General features: G+C 40.4%; 2 protein-coding genes across 4 annotated transcripts; one reads left to right on the top strand and one right to left on the bottom strand.

Annotated features, from left to right (window-relative positions):
- Window positions 1–9,393: 9,393 nt before the first annotated feature.
- On the bottom strand, window positions 9,394–14,227 carry LOC6584181 (histidine--tRNA ligase, cytoplasmic). Of its 3 annotated transcripts, none has more exons than XM_015161321.3 (6): window positions 13,926–14,227; window positions 11,504–11,623; window positions 11,206–11,421; window positions 10,714–11,142; window positions 10,017–10,637; window positions 9,394–9,949 (listed from the first exon to the last, which is right to left on the bottom strand). In XM_015161321.3, exons 1-6 carry the CDS (start codon window positions 14,016–14,018, stop codon window positions 9,746–9,748), a joined length of 1,683 nt encoding a protein of 560 aa, XP_015016807.1. In that variant the 5' UTR covers window positions 14,019–14,227; the 3' UTR covers window positions 9,394–9,745. The 3 variants fall into 3 exon arrangements, with proteins under 3 accessions (XP_015016807.1, XP_015016808.1, XP_002009837.1); XM_015161322.3 differs by having other exon boundaries at window positions 11,504–11,820; window positions 13,926–14,013; XM_002009801.4 differs by lacking the exon at window positions 11,504–11,623 and having other exon boundaries at window positions 13,926–14,225.
- A 328-nt stretch (window positions 14,228–14,555) lies between these two features.
- LOC6584182 lies at window positions 14,556–16,139 on the top strand. The gene is made up of 2 exons (XM_002009802.4): window positions 14,556–15,051; window positions 15,140–16,139. Exons 1-2 carry the CDS (start codon window positions 14,763–14,765, stop codon window positions 15,805–15,807), a joined length of 957 nt encoding a protein of 318 aa, XP_002009838.2. The 5' UTR covers window positions 14,556–14,762; the 3' UTR covers window positions 15,808–16,139.
- Window positions 16,140–16,771: the final 632 nt, after the last annotated feature.

Below are 16,771 nucleotides of genomic sequence, written 5' to 3' on the forward strand. Positions count from 1 at the left end.
AGCGAAGCGCGCGCAGTTTGGTTTGTGCTTACACAAAAACTTTGATTATAAAAAAAAAGTTTGGCAACAATTATATCAGAAATATACGCACAACACATATACAAATGTTTTTATTATACAGATGCTGCCCCGCTGCCTTCGTTTGGTATGCTATTTATGTGCTGCACAATTTTAAATAATCACCCCATTGGGAAATTTCATGGAAAGTCCAACACAACAATCGAAACCCTTTCATTCTCTTACTTTAGCTTTGCATTACTTTACTATTTGCGTGTGCGTGTGTGTATGTGTGCGTTGCTTACACTGATTTATGGGCATTTTCTTTGGAGCATTGTCCTTTTCGGTTAACTCTTTGTTTATAAGCAGCCCTGGGACAAACAAGTGGTCCGTAAAAAGCATTCCCATATACCCTCATCTATCACAATTTCTTGCTACAGTTACAGTTCTTACATTTTTGGGTTTAAAAACGCATTATTTTGCTTTTGGTAATTGAAGTTTTTAGTTTTCATTAGCCAAAACCGGCCAAGGACCAACTGACAGGGGATAAAGCACATAATAAATGGCTAACTTATATACATAAATATACATATATACATACATATATACTTGCACTCTCAAATTAAGATATAAGAGCCGTTGCTCTTTGAATACATAACACAGTTATTTTTAAATATTAATTCCGATTTAGCGTTGCCAGCTGTTCACAGGCAGCATCAGCTAAAAAACGACGTAAAAGAAAACGTAAGTCGATACTTTTGAAATGCTCACGCACGCACACGCATACGCACACGCGCGCAGTGAAACAATTTTAAAACGGATATCAAGAGTTTTAACTTTGAGCATTTGAAATATGGGAAAAACGTGCGCTGACATCGACATCGACAGCGGCAGCAACTGCGAATGTGATAGTTATCGCAGCGGCTTTTGCAATTGTTCGATTTTACAAATGGCAAAATCACTTAACACACCGTTAACACCCACATTAGTTGTACTTGGACGCACACACACACACACACACACACACACACACGCGTTCGCCTGGGAAATGCACACAGCGCTCCACTTACGGCTTCGTTTCAATTACTTTACAGCTACCCCAGCTGCAGAGCTGACTGGAACGGACGAACGGGAATGGGCAGGGAGAAGGAGAAGGGATCATAATCGAATTAAATGCAATGCCAACAGAACTGAAACGAAAAAGTCATTAAAAACGCAAGCCTAACGATTGCACGCAAATTTGTTGGTACCCTCACCCGTTTACCCGTTACCCGCTGCCCAACACACAGACACACATACACACGCTCACATACGTGCCAAAAACTATGGTTCATGAATGGGATTGGAATTGGAATTGGCAATTGCACGTGGCGTGCTGGTCACCCGAGATAAGCAACTGGCGACGCGTGGCCCGCCACTGGAATGCACGCACATACACACACACACACGCACACACACACACTACCGGCAATTCAGTGTGCATTTGTTGTCTCTGTTGCACTTATGATTATGCGGCAGATAGCAATCAATGGGCCTGACGTTACGTTACGTATTTATGACCTGAAATCGGATTGGCAGATTCATTTTCATCACGATTATCGTTATTAATATTATTAGTGTTTGCACTAAGCAACTGACTTCCGTTTATTTATATTCTTTTCGCCTCATCTTTTGCTTCTTTTTTCGTTTTCATTGAAGGCGTCGAGCTGTGAATTGGAAAATTGGAATTGGAAGCGAAGCGCTAAAAAGCTGCCTGGAAGATAAGAGATCTAAAGCTGCTTTAAGCAGGACAAAGCCCCGATTGAGCGGCTGACGTTGAAAGAGTTGTGGAAGTTGGCTTATAAAATGTTAATTAAATTAAGTATTTGTTTCCCTTTTTTTTTTTTTCTATTTTATTTTACTTTAAGCAAATTATCTTTGTGTGTATTTTACGTACGTACGTACGTATTGTACGTACATATATGCAATACATACATATATACATACATATCAATGTATATACCTCAGTATTTAACTTATGCAAATGTTTTAATGTCGGAATGACCTAGGACAATGCACCCAATACTTTCACACGGCGCCCATTGCTGCCCAGCTGACATATGGCAGACATTTATACATACACACATACATATGTATGTATGTATGTATGTTACTCTATATACCACATCCAAACATGCAATATATGCATATAAATATTCATATAAATTAAGTTTGTGAAATGGAAAATCAAGCTTAGCAAATCACAAATTTATGAGGCAATCCATCAATGCCAGCCAAGGGCCGCACAAGGGGCAACAATTGCAGTGTCGCCTCCGCTTTGATTTGGCCACGGCCACGGCCACTAATCGCTTCCCACGATCGCGTCGAGCAACCAAAAATTTCAATATGTAAAATTGCGCCTTCATTAATCCGTAAATTAGAAGCATTGAATGATATCGGCTTGACTGCTCTGCTCTGCTCTGGTTCCGTCCTCCCCCTAGAGCTGCGTCTAGCTGGTGCTGACAAACGAGCCGCGGCAGTTGAAGTGCACCCTGCAGCCTAACAACAAATCACTGCACACACACTAACACACGCGCGCACTCACACGCACACACATGCATAGAGATTTCAACTGCGTCAACTTTGAGGGACAATCCCGCAAAGCCCGATTCCACCACCAAAGCAAACAGCAGTCGCTGCACAGTGTGTACAGGCTGTAGATGAGTTGATGAAAATATAAATTTTAAATTATCAAAACATTAATTACCACAGATAATTAAAAATATAAGAATAAAAAGTAAAAATTATATTCAATAAATATAAATATGTGAATAACAATAATAATTAAATATAATAATAATAGTAAATAATAATAATAGTAATAAATAATAATTCAAATAATACAATAATATTCGTGTATATTTACCTATTATTATTATTCATATATTTATATTGATTGAATATTATTTTTACTACTTAAATCGTAATTTGTTACGAAAATAAATAATGTATATATAATATGTATATGTATTTTTGTTATTTATTTAGATAATAATCTATAAATGATTTTAAATATTTTATTTTATTTTAATAATTTACATATGCATATACATATATTAAGGCAATGAAATATACATTTATTTTTGTTATATTCTGTAATAACTAGTCGTCTTTCTCTTTTTATACCCTGAACCCATTGAAAATGGGAAATCAGGGTATAATGGTTTTGTGAAAAGTATGTAACAGGCAGAAGGAATCATCGCAGACCCCATAAAGTATATATATTATTGATCAGGACGACGAGCTGAGTCGATATAGCCCTGTCCGTCTGTCCGTCCGTCCGTATGAGCAAAAGGATCTCAGAAGATATAAGAGCTAGAGAGCTGAAATTTGGCATGCATACTCGTGTATACCATAGGCAGTACGAGTTTGCTTTATTTTTTCGATAACTCATCCGATAACTTTTTTATCGAGAATAATCGAAAAATCGACTTGGTTTTTTCAGCCTAGTTTGAACACTTTTAAACCTGGAGACTTCAAATTTGCGTTGTATATAGAGTTAATGGACACAAAGATTTTGTAATTTACAGATTTTGGATACCACGCCCCCTTCGCCCCCAATTTGTAAAAAACGCATTTCAAGTACTAGAGACTTGTGCTTTGGAATGTACACACATTTTAACCATATGATTACGCTCTGAAAGTTTCATGAAGATTGTGTGTCTACAAAAGAAATTATTCAACAAATAAATTCTCATAATATGCCCACACTACAGTGCAGCCCAAGCGCAGCCGCTGCTTACTGCGCAGTTAGCAGAGCGCGTGCTTATAAGTGCATGTGTATGTATGTGTACATAGAAGAAGTGCAGAATGATTAGAATATCAGCTTGGAGGGTTCAGGGTATCTCCTAGTCGAGCAGTCTCGACTGGAGCCTTCTTACTTGTTTCAATTAATTTCAGTTACTAACAATTACAAGTGAACCACTGTGCCGCTGCGCCTGCAGTGACATGTCAATGACAAAGGGAACGAAGACAGCGCAGCGCAGGATGACACAAGAACTGCTACAACAACAACAACAACAACAGCAGCAACAATGGGAAACGGAACGTAAAAAACTAGAGAACAAAAAAAAGTTGGAAAGTCGCGAACGAAACGCAACGAAACAAAACAAAATAGAAATGAAATTAATATTAAAACAGTATTAACTGCGACTTGGTAACGCCGACAGCGACGTTGACGTCGATGCCAGCGTTCATCGTTCAGCCCGCTGCCTGTCAAAATCAGCAACGCATCCTGGGTTAGGTCATTTGAATGAGACGGCATACGGTTTCCCCCTTTTCAAGCGGCCGGCCCCTGTCTTTGCCAGCATCCCCGCCCCACCCCACCGCTGAAACCAAATTGCACGCACTGAAGCATGAAAAATGCGGCGACCACAGTAGCAGCAGCAGCAACAGCAGCAGCAGCAGCAGCAGGAGCAGCAGGAGCAGCAACAGCAGCATCCGTAGTAGTAGCCAGAGCTCTGTCACAAGGGCCGGACTCAACTCGAGTGTAAAAACGATGCGAGCGGCAGCCGCGCGAACGTTTGACATTTTCGTGTGCGTAATTTAATTACGTAACGCACAGAAATGAGTAACTGCCAACAGGGAGAGATCCATTAGCAGGACTCTAAAATAATAATAGAAGCAGCAGAAAAAAAAGCAAAAAAAAACAGAGGTAGAAGAAGCGATAGACATAATGGATTATAAAACAGTTGTATGTATGTATATGTACATACATACATACATATATAGCCATCTGTATGTCAAGGGAATTTAAGCTTTTAGTCACATTTGTAAATGTAAATATGATAGCTAAATGTATGTATGTATGTATGGGGATATATATACATATATGTATATGTATCATTATATATGAAAAGTATATACGATGCAAAGATCATTAAATTCACGTAGACGAGATAGCTACATATCACGGTTTGTAAAGATCGATGGAATTATGCAGAAGGAAAACTATCTGAATATAACAGTAGATAAAAGTGCGTATCCCAAAGAAGAAGTCCTGTCTCAACAACAAGACAACGACCCCAAGGAAAAAGCGAAAGCCGTCAAGAATTTGCTCGACAGTCCAAAATTTTTGGGTTTTGGTTAAAAAAGGCTTCCAAACTAGAATACACCACCGACTGGGATGGATGAGATGGTGTTGGGTCCAGGTTGAGTGGAGCAAGCTTCAGCATGTCCATATTGAAAAGTTGGTGGAAAGTATGCCTGAACATATTGCTAATGTTTTAACTATCTAACTGACAAACTTTAATTCATTAGCAAAATTAAAACATATTTCAGACCAATTCTTGCATATTTAAAGTATTTACAGGCATATATACATATGTGTAATATACCTAAATTATAGTTAGTTATAGTTATATTATATTCACATATAACGAGACAAAGTAGGCCGAAAGGTAAACATTGTAAATGCCAAAAGTTTTCTGAGCGGAACTCAGTTATTCATTTTCTCTGGCACCGTTCGCTCGCTTCAAATTTTTCAGTTTAATTTTTTTTTTACAATTTTACAATTTTTGAACATTTTTCTTAATTTATTTTTGATTTTAGTTTGTACCAAAATTGAGAATTATGAGTAAGCATTTTAATGATTTCATCATCGACCGGCTGGAGAGGCGTTACCAGCAGAACCCTCAGTACCAACTAGAGAGCGAACCAACTCTACCAAAGGGCGAAATCTATCTGATGTTCATATCGAAAAATCCGAACGATGCCGTCCGTAGCTCCGTCATCGAGAATACGGTGCGTAAGATATGTTACGATGCCAATCAATGCAATCGCTTTTCGGTGCGCATCGAGCCTAGAGCATCATCCGAAAGCCAGACAGAAAAGCAATCCAGTGATGCCAGCAAGTCGAGTGTGGAGGAGACTGCAGTATCGCAGCCTGAGTCAACTCCAAGCTCTGGTAGTGAAAGTAGATCGGAACCTAGCGCACAGGATGATTGTATCTTTATTATGCCGCCACGCCCGACGAAACTGGAGGATCTGTTTAGTACCGAAAGCGAGAGCACGTCGAGTACATCTTCGGACAGTTATGATTCGAGCGATAGCTTAACATTCGAAGAGTTCTGCGAACGGATACCGATCGACTTCAGGACGTCGATATATGCTCAGAAATTGATTCGTATGCTACCAAATTTTGTGATGGATGCCTTTGGCCGGCACACTTGGTCCGAGCAGTACGAAGAGGTACCGCTGACACCCACGCTCTTTGGACCAAGCATTGATGAGCCATTTGCCACATTGATCGATCACGTATACCATATAATTTGCTGGCTAGTCGAATCCGCTCCACCTATCTATAGGTTCCGAAGGCGAGCTGTGGAATTATCCCGTAGTATCAGTGCGCCCACAATTCTAAATCCGCATTAATTGATTGAATATTATCTAGTTTGTTAAATAAAACTGACTATTCCTGGCTCTGGTCATATCATATGGTACTTTTAATAATCTAGATACGCACATGTTGCATGGAGAGCTAAAGATGTTGATGCCATTTTATAGAATCGTGGTGTATCCACGTCAACACGTTTTCAAGAATGGAAAATGTTTGACCAACATTTTCCGATATTTTTATAAACTTCTTTACTTCGTATAAAAAGTAATTGGATAGATATTGTAAAATATAGTGTGGTAGTGTAGTACGAAAACATCAAATTCCCTATTCCAAATGTCGAAAATGTTAATATTTTATATAATGTCTTTATATCTATAAGATATCTTTATTACCTAAACGCATTAGAGGGCAGTATCTTGATATGTTCGAATCTTAATAGGATGGATGGTTGGACATTACGAAGATATGCCTGGGAAGAAACCAATGACATCAAAGCATAATCTCAAGATCCCAAACGACAATTCGAAAACTTTACCACAAGTATATTAAAGACAACATCCACTGAAAGAAATCCCCATTAGATTGTATACACTTCATATTAACAAATCTAGTTCATGCAGACTTCGTATAACATAATGATTATCGGAAAATTGGACTCCCTCTGTGGAGTATCTCGGTTTAAGGTTTGGAAGTGATTCGACTAATGGAAGAAATTTTGATGCAAGTGTGAAAGACCGGATGAGGACGACTGTATTCAAAATAATCTCAATTAGACATTCAACTCTTAAAACAAGATAGATATACACTCTTCGGAACTCGTATAACATAATTAATATCGAACAATTAATCCCTATCAAAGTGGTATCTCAGTTTTAGTACAGATTAGACATGGTGGCATCTCCTCATTATTCCTTACTGATTATTTGATGAATGTATTAACCTTGCTTATAATAGATCATATAGGTATTTCAATACAGTCAAATTGAAATTCCTGCGCCCCGAAATTCCCATACTCTGAACTCAATTATCCAATGGCTTAGGCACTCACCTTTAGGCTGGACGTTGCTGCCGCAGGATTGAGCTCGATGTTGATATTGTTCGGCTCCATTATGATGCCGAGGCTCTGTAGATTGCACGCCTGCGGCATTTGCATCGTGGGCGTGGGCACCTTAAGCACCGCAACTGTGCAATCGATGCTGCTGGCGGTCACCGTTGCGGTTGCTGGCAGAGTTTCCGGCATCCTCTGGCCCTATGAGACTCTCTCGCTGTTGGTCTTGTTGTGGTTGTCGATGCTGCTGCTGCTGAAGCGTTGCCTTTAACTGGTCAACGCTCTGCAAAGAACACAAATATGATGGCGTGTTAATCAGTATTTGTATAAGCAGGGAAATGTTGTCCTTTACAGTTAGTTTCATACGCTGAGAAGTGCATAGAAAGGAGCTTGGGTTAGGAGCAGCGAGTGGGCAGAGGGAGATCAATTGAGAGTTTGACTGGCGGCGAAAGAGAAAGGAAGGAGAGGAGAGAGAGAGAGAGGGAGAGAGAAGGAAAGAGGGAGAGAGAGAGTCTAAATGTGAGATGGCGAGGGAGAGAGAGATGGAAAAAGTAAACAAATTTAGGTGGGAAAGGTGGTATAGAAAGGGAGATAGATATGTAGCGAGAGAGAGAAGTATAAAGATTTATATGGTGACAAAGAGAGAGAGTATAAAATGAGAGAAAGAGAGAGAGAGAGGGGGAGAAAAAGGGAGAGAGAGAAAGTAAAAAATATAGACAGAGCTTGAGACGGGGCAATAGATGCCGATGGGAAAATTAATGGAGAGTTAGTTAAACGAAGCGAATGAGAGAAATTGAGATGAGGTATATAGATACAGATACAGAGATATACATATACATATATATATTATAGATTGAGAGAGTGAAGGAAAAACAATATATGTACATATGCATCTGTGGATAGATTAGTATAGGGAGCAAAAAAGAGAAGAGGAGAAAGAAAGAGGCTATTGGCTATTGTCTGAAGAGGACTAAAGGAATAATACAACATCTTTCTCAACTCAATTGACCTTTCCATTATCTACATTCCGAACAATGGAGATCCGACAAAAAAGCTGATATAAGGAAATAATAAAAGGTACATATAATGGAGAGTGAGTGAGGAGCTCTGTTCCTTAAACTTCATGTTGGAATAGGAATTAAAAGTTTCATCGCATGACTTATGCTTGACTAGGGATCACTTACGAAACTGGTTTTACTTGGGAAACAACAAATTCTTTGACTGTTCAAAATTGTATAAAAAATTTATTATCGAATTTAAAAATTGTATATAAGGAGACCAATGGCAAATACCGTGGACATTGATGCGGAAATCAGAGAAAATGAGAGGGAAATTGAGATGCTGATGAATATCAATCGTCAGCTGGTCAACATACTCAATTTTGTGGAACATGTGGGAAACTCTCTGGACGCACTCTCACTAACAGCGAGTCGCTATCTGAACAAAAGGAACTCACTGTTCAACGAAAATCCTGAAGACGCGAATACTCTAAAAGACCCGGATACCGAACGTGTGGACGGAAGTGATGCAGATAAATTGATCGACAATAAGAACATCCCTGAGAAGTGATACAGACATTTACATATATCCGACTGACTATTCTCAACCGAAGACTTACTGAACTACAAGACGAAAAACTATATGTGCATATATAATGAGACGTAAAATATTTGATTACATACATTGCATTCATATTAATTAATATCGCATGCGGGCAAATCACATAATCAAAAAAAAAAAAAAATGTTAATATAGAATTTATTTGTGAAATTAAACATTAACATTAACAAACATGCAAGCAAAGAAATTTGTTGTGAATCTTAGGGGAATGTGAACGAGAGCTGGTATCTGCTAGTCGGATACTCCCGACTGGACAAGTCTAACTGTACTGCATGCAATCTTCGGCAATCCGAAGCTACCAATCTATTTCGGTGCTATAATCAAATCCCTTTTAACCAAAGATAAACAAAACTTTTAAATCCAGATCGCATTTACTATTTTCTTTATATTTGTTGTGTTTAAATATTTTTGTCTTTTGATTAAATGCGAATGCGTTAGCGGTTTATTTTTAGTTTCCAGTTTTGGTATAAATTTGCTATAACTTATTCCTACAATTAAATGGTAGGTTCATATAATATAGTAGCACATGGATCCGTTCGACGGCGCAGCAAACGAGGGCAAATATAAAACAATGTTTAAAAAAAAAAAAAAAAAAAAAACACAGTTTATGCATTGATAAATAAAGCAAAAAAAATTCATAGCGATGTAATTGTAGTATCGAAACTTTGCGTGAGTTGGCCAGAGAGGCGAGGATGGTTTCTAATCTATTTTTGGAGTCGGCGACGAATCTCGTTGGGCAGATCCGCTAGATTCACATTGGACTCCTGCCGCGTCGTCACCTCGCGCAGCTTGACAATGCCCTGGGCCAGCTCGGCGTCGCCCAAGACAATGGCCAAGGGTATTTGATGCTCCTCGCAGTGCTGCAACTGGACCAATAGCTTCGGATTTAGCTTGTAAGAGTGCTCCGCCTGTGAATTGATTAACATTCGATATTAGTTTGCTTGGAATATGGCAATGTTGTAATCGTTGGCTCACCTTGATGCCCGCATTCCACAGCTGGTTGAGCACACGCAGACGCTGCTCGTGCAGACCCTTGTGGGCAGAGGCCACATACACCTCCACATCGTTGGTGCGCAACTTCACCTTGCTGGCCGCGAATTTGGCTTCGAGCACTGAGAAGATGCGCTCCACGCCAATGGAGACGCCCACACAGGGCACAGCCTTGCCGCGCGGATCGAACATGCCAACCAGATTGTCATATCGTCCGCCACCTGCCACCGAGCCAACAGTGCCGCTTTGCTCCAACGCCTGATCCCCATTATGGAGCTCTTTAACTGGTGAGGCTGGAGCGCTGGGCTCTGCCTTCAGCACGCCCTCGTAGATGACGCCCGTGTAGTAGTCGAGGCCGCGCGCCAAACTCAAGTCAAAGCTGATGCGTTCCTCCAGTCCGAAAAGTGAGCAGTATTTCAGCAGGAGCTGCATACCCTCGAGCCCTTTGACGGCATTAGGCACAGCCTTTAGCTTCTCATCCGCCAGCAGCTGCTCAACGAGCTCGGCGCCGCCGCTCAGGCGCACATACTCGCCAATCTTGTCGGCTGTGGCGCCATCGAGACCCTTCTCATCCACCATTTCCTTACGCACATCCGCCCACGGTGACTGAAATCGAGAAATCAACATTTTATCTGTGAGTCTCTGGAATTTGCATTCATATTTTTTGTTTTTGATTGTTTACCTTGTCCAGCTTGTCCACAGCCGAGCAGATCGCACGGAAGTTGTTCGCCGGCACACCGCACGCTTCAAACATGCCGTCCAGTAGTTGGCGATGATTCAGCTTGATCACATAATCACCAATGTCCAAAGTATCCAGCACTTCGGCAACAATTTTGACGCACTCGGCATCCGCCAGCATCGGATCGTAGGTGCCGGCAATATCGAAATCACATTGATAGAATTCGCGATAGCGACCGCGGGTCATGGCGGGATTATCACGGCGATAGACCTTGGCGATGTGATAACGCTTAATGCTGGAGATCTTGTTCATGGCCAGATAGCGTGCCAGCGGCACGGTCAGGTCATAGCGCATTGATAAGATTTCGCCGCCTTGATCTTTCAGATCGTAAATCAGTTTTGAATCCTCGCCATATTTGCCTGTTAATACTTCCTGCAAGTTGCAAATCGTTTAATCAATAACATGAACAAATTAATCAATCAATCAAATGCAAACCTTCAGCTCAAAGACGGGTGTGTCAATAGCCTCGCCGCCGTGACGCTTAAACACCTGCACAATCTTGTCCAGCACACCTTGGCGCAGCGTCATCTGCTGTGGCGCATAGTCGCGCGTGCCCTTTGGCGTTTTTAGCGTGAACTTCTGGTTGGCCGGTGTCGCATCGCCGCCCAGTTTGGCCTTTAGGGCCAGCAGACGTGATACCTCCTCATCGATCTGCAATGGAATGCAAAATGAATAGATATGTGATTTTCGGTTTAATTCTCTGCTAGTTTGTATAGTGCACTTAGATGCTAACCTTATGCATTTGTTGTTGTTGTTGTTGCTGTTCTTGTAATTGTTGTTGTTGTTGTGCTTTCAATTGTTGTCCAACGCTTGTTGATATCGCACGGCCCTCGCTAGATGGCGCCAGCGGCAGCTGCTGGCGGGCAGGACAAAGGCAAGGGCACTGAAACGCAACACTACAGCGCCACTGGCGGCCAATCGAACGCAACATTTTCGTTTTGACTTTTACTCTTTGATATTTCTTTCTGCCTTTCTTTCGTTTTGTTTGTATGTCTTTACTAATTGCTTTCGAGTGAAGCAGCAAATTATTTGCATTAGCGCTTAAAAAACCTAATAAACAACAACAACAATGAGTAATAAAAAAAAATTAAAAAAAAAAAAAAAAAACAAAGTACCGATTAGCGTTTATCGAACTTGTTGTCCGCATTGTTAAAATATTTTTTATTTTCTTAAACTTGTTGCAACTACGTGAAAATGTTAAATGTACAAAATGAATGCGTGTGTGTTAGTATATATGTGTATGTGTGTGTACGTCTGTGCGGGTGTAGAAAAGTAAACAAAAGATCCTTGTTATAAATTTATATAAATTGAAAGCTATACAAAATCATTGCGTTCTCTTGACCGCCGTTCATGACCTGTTTTTTTTTTTTTTCTGCAATTGAGCATACAAATTTTTGCATTCTTCTTGCTCTCTTTAACTTCTCTTTCTGTCTCGCTCTCATACACACTTGACACTTTTGTACACTTGAAGTTCGAAATTTCGAAAACTCGAAATTGGATCACGACAAAGGCGAGTTCAAGGACATTTTGCATGCGATTTATTTCGACCCAATCAGATATTCATCGAATTTATGTTTCTCATAACCAAATTTAAAAATCCCAATATTCATATTAATTGGTTTTAATATATTTTCCCTAACGATTTGTAGTCGTAATTCAAATAACCAAACCAGATGATGAGCTTATATTATAATCCCCCTATATCGATATATCGATATATTTTTAGCGCTTCACAAAAGCCAAAAAAACAGCTGATGCTTGAATGCAATGAACGCATAAAATAGCAATCAATGGCAACAATTACGTTGACATTAATGCTGCTTACGCGCACATAGGCAACTAACGGAGGCTGCGTCATTTGTTGCTGAGCCGGTTTCAACAGCAGCCCCAGCAATAGCAGCAACAGCGATTCGCATGGCAGTCAGTCGGTCATGAGCACAAAATATCACAACAACAAACACAACAACAACAAGAACAACAATAGCATTCATTATTTTAAAACGAATATAAGAAAAAAGGGGCAAACGCAACGGAATAGCTGATGACGACAAGGAGAGGAAGAGGTAATGGTAAGAAAAAAGCTTGCGGTGATTTGCTTCAAGGCTGGCGATGCCGACTGACTGAGAGGCCAAACGTTGATTTACAGTGGGAATGTGAGCGGCAGCAGTGCTGTCCGTTTGGCTTTTTCTCTAGAGTGCATTGTTGTTACTCTAGCTATTTTGAAACAAGCTAAACTTTCTCTATGACTCACTCAAATATTTAAATTATAATTATCGAATTATATGCTCAAGTGAATTCAACGTTGAATGATTCATTTCTTATAACAATTTTGTTTTAACTTTTACTTTGCTTTTATGTAGTTAATGACTCCAATCAAAAATTTTTACCGATTGAATCTTGTTTTTTTTTTTTTTTTTTTTTTTTTTTTTTTTTACAATCAATCGCACGTTTATATATGTATTGAGAATGAATAAAATATCGAATAAAAATTACTAATATGTGCATTTTTTTTTAAAGCTTTTTTTTCCCATAAACAGCTTCTGTTGTTGCCATTAAGAAATGCCAGCACTGCACAACAACAACAACTCTTGTTACAAATGCCAAAAAACAGTACTCAAATGTGAAAGTTCTCTTTTGTTGTTGCCACTGCTGATTGAGCTCTCTGTTATGTGTGCATGCAATCTAATTACAGAGCTAAAATTCAATAATGAGAGGCTGCCAACGCAGCTCGAATGGTAAGAGCGATGAGCGGAGAGGGGTAACGGATGTCGACGAGTCGAATACGTTATGTTGCGCTCATACATACATGCGTAAATACGCATGTGTGTGCGGCTGATGAAATACATAAATAAAGTTACAGTAGTTCGATAGAAGTGCAACAGGATTCAGATGAACGTATGTACATATGAACGGCAAAGGGTTAAAAACGCATGACGAGCGGCCTGAATACACACACACAAACACGCACACATGTAGAGACAGTCATGTACAAAATTACACGCATACGCATGGACGGCAAAACAATGTGTATGTGTACATGTGCACTATGGGAATGGTTTGGCCTGCATGCACACTTACATACGCTACTATGCATACAAATATGGGGAAATAATTTGCATAGACATTATGGCATTCATTATGTATGTCGTACTGACCTTCTCTTTGGACTCCTTCGTCGCTTTCAGCTGACGCACGAGATCGCCTTGTACTTTAATTTGTTCCAAAATCTGTTCACGCGTATCACTCATATTCTAAATGCCACAACACCAACGAATAACGACAGTATAAAGCACCACACAAAATTTTCTTTAATTGCGAACAGTTTGCACAATTTCGTGGCAAAATGTATGTAATCGCAAGATTTTTGGTAACTTCGCGCGGGCTGCAATTACTTTATTGCTAGCTGCCAAAAAAAATTGCACGCGGCCAGCCGTGAGTAACAGGCACGTAAGTAGCGCGTTAGCGCACGAATGAGCAACGTAAGCGCAAAGAGAGCAACGTTACGTGAACAGATAACATATCGAAATAATTGTTAGTTTTAATAAAATTAGATTGAAAATGGTTTATATATTAAATAAAAAAAATGAAAAAATAATTACTTAATAATTTTAAACCTAATCAGCTTTAAGTAAATTTGCATTTGTTAAATAAATATATCCAATTAGAAAATACTAGATGTGGCGCCATCTATCAGAAATATTGTGTGTACAGCTGATACGGCATTGTTGAGCACTACGATATTTGAAATAAAAATTTGAGCCGATTTCAACATGCGCTGCATTTGGTTTCATTGTGTGTAGTCTCAGTTTATATTTTACACGCGTTTCTATACACACAGTTTATATTTTACACTTGGGGAAGTGACATTATTATAAGTAATTTTTAAGAAATTTTATTATTTCAAGAACTTTGCCGGCCACAAAGTTCGTACAAGATTATACCAACAGTAGCAACATAAAAGCAATAGAGATTTACATATAACAACAATCAATATGAAGCAAAATAGAATCGCGTCATATCAGCGTAACTTGAAAATGCAGACCTACGACCAGCTGGAATCCGACATGGAGAACGCTCAGAAGACGGTCGAGCGCAAACTGAACTATTTGTCTGAATCGACAGTCAACATGCTAGCAATCCGAAGACGCGGCCAACGGTCCAGCGACGGAAGCAGCGGCGGACTGCACAGGCGCGGCAAGCAAGGCAACAAAAGATCTTCACAATCCAAATTAAAAGACGACACGTCTACCATCTCACGCCAAAAAACAGGAGCCGTACAAAGTGAGTAATCCTTGGTAGCATGCTAGAGATTTAACGTATTCCAATAAGAACAAGAATATTAATAAATTCTGGCTTGTTTTGCCTTCAGCTTTCATACAGACGCCACGTCGCAATGGTCTCTCCCCTCGCGATGAGCTCGAAGAAGAGGAGGAGAATGATGCGCTAAAATTGGCGCGCTCGATGCGCGGTATTCTACAGGAGGAATACGAACGTCAGTTGGGCAACGAATCCCATCGACGCAGCCAGATGAGCATCAAGCATATGCATAAGCCCACCTATAGCTGTAGCTCGTGCGGCGCCATTTTTCACATTAAGTCGCTGCTTGGGGCGCATCGTCGCACCCACGATGATGACTTTAAGGTGCGATTCCGGGGACGTCGCCTGAGGGAGAGCACCACAGCACTGACGGCCATTCCACCTGGCAAACAGTGCAAGTTCTGTGATCGCATCTTCGATCTGGAACGGGCATTGCGAATCCATCAGCTCTGCCACTGCAACAAGATAACGCCACAGCAGCGCCGCAAGCTGGGCTATACGGATCTCGCTCACGAGAAGAAGAACGCGCCGTTGCCGAACTTTCAGCGGATGAGCAAGCAGTGCTTGCCGTTGCACACCGTGCCCGATCCCAATATGCCGTATGTGGCCCTTGGCCCTGCTGCATTAAAGATGATCGAACAGGAGCAGCAAATGAAGGCTAAGAGGCGCTCCACCAAATACACTGTCAAGGTGGCTGGTCCAATGGGACGTTGGCGTTGAAACGGCCTGAAGAGGGAATCCAACCAAACCCAAAAAAACAATCATAGCAACAACAACAGCAACAACATTAAGAAGAACGAGAACAACAACAACAACAACGATCAGAATTAAACCAAACACAACAACACAAAATGACACAAAACGAAACAAACTGGAACACAATAGATAACACAATGGACAAGAGGAGGAACACGAACACACATTCGCTTTGCAATTGGAGTGCCCAAAAAAAAAAAAAAGTTGGCGTTAAAGTGAACAGTTCGCCTTGCATATAGGAATCAATATTTTGCATCTGCATCTGCTACAAATTAAAGGCAAATTTTAGTGTGAAACCGTTATGTTTATCCATTTCTGTGCGTATTATGCTATTGACGGCTGGCCCAGCAGCTCCAGCTGTTTTCGATCGAAAACAACAATGCAACAGCTGTTTATCAAGCTTGGGTTAAGTTTTAGCTTTGCTCTCTCCCTCACGCACACATGCCAACACTACATCACGCACACACACATACATACAGATGATGAGAGACAGAGAGAAGGCTTGCACATACGTGTGTCCAGTGCAGAACTATACTGAGTCGGCAAGCGGGCTTAGCTTTGCGCTAAGCGCAGATAGCTGCAAAATTGTACAGATCATACACGCATGTACGCATACATGCATAGAGGCATGAGTGCGCGAGCGTGTGTGTGCCTATATGTGTATTACTGTTATTGCTTTTGGTAGTTTCATTTTCATTTTTTCCGCAATCTCACACAGCGACAATTTGAAACTAGTGAGCGTAAGAGCGACTCTCTGCAAATATTATTGCGAAGAGCAGTGTGTGCGTGTGTGGGTGTTTGGCTGTGTGTAAACTGTGTTGGCTCTTTCGATAAAGAACAGTTAGTTACTTAAAAAATATAGAAGTGCATGCATGTGTTTGCGCACATAAAACCAAAATAAAACACATATCGAATCGAATGGAATCGA

The sequence above is a fragment of the Drosophila mojavensis genome, unplaced genomic scaffold, assembly GCF_018153725.1.
Source record: "Drosophila mojavensis isolate 15081-1352.22 unplaced genomic scaffold, ASM1815372v1 contig_136, whole genome shotgun sequence".
In the NCBI taxonomy this organism is placed as follows: domain Eukaryota; kingdom Metazoa; phylum Arthropoda; class Insecta; order Diptera; family Drosophilidae; genus Drosophila; species Drosophila mojavensis.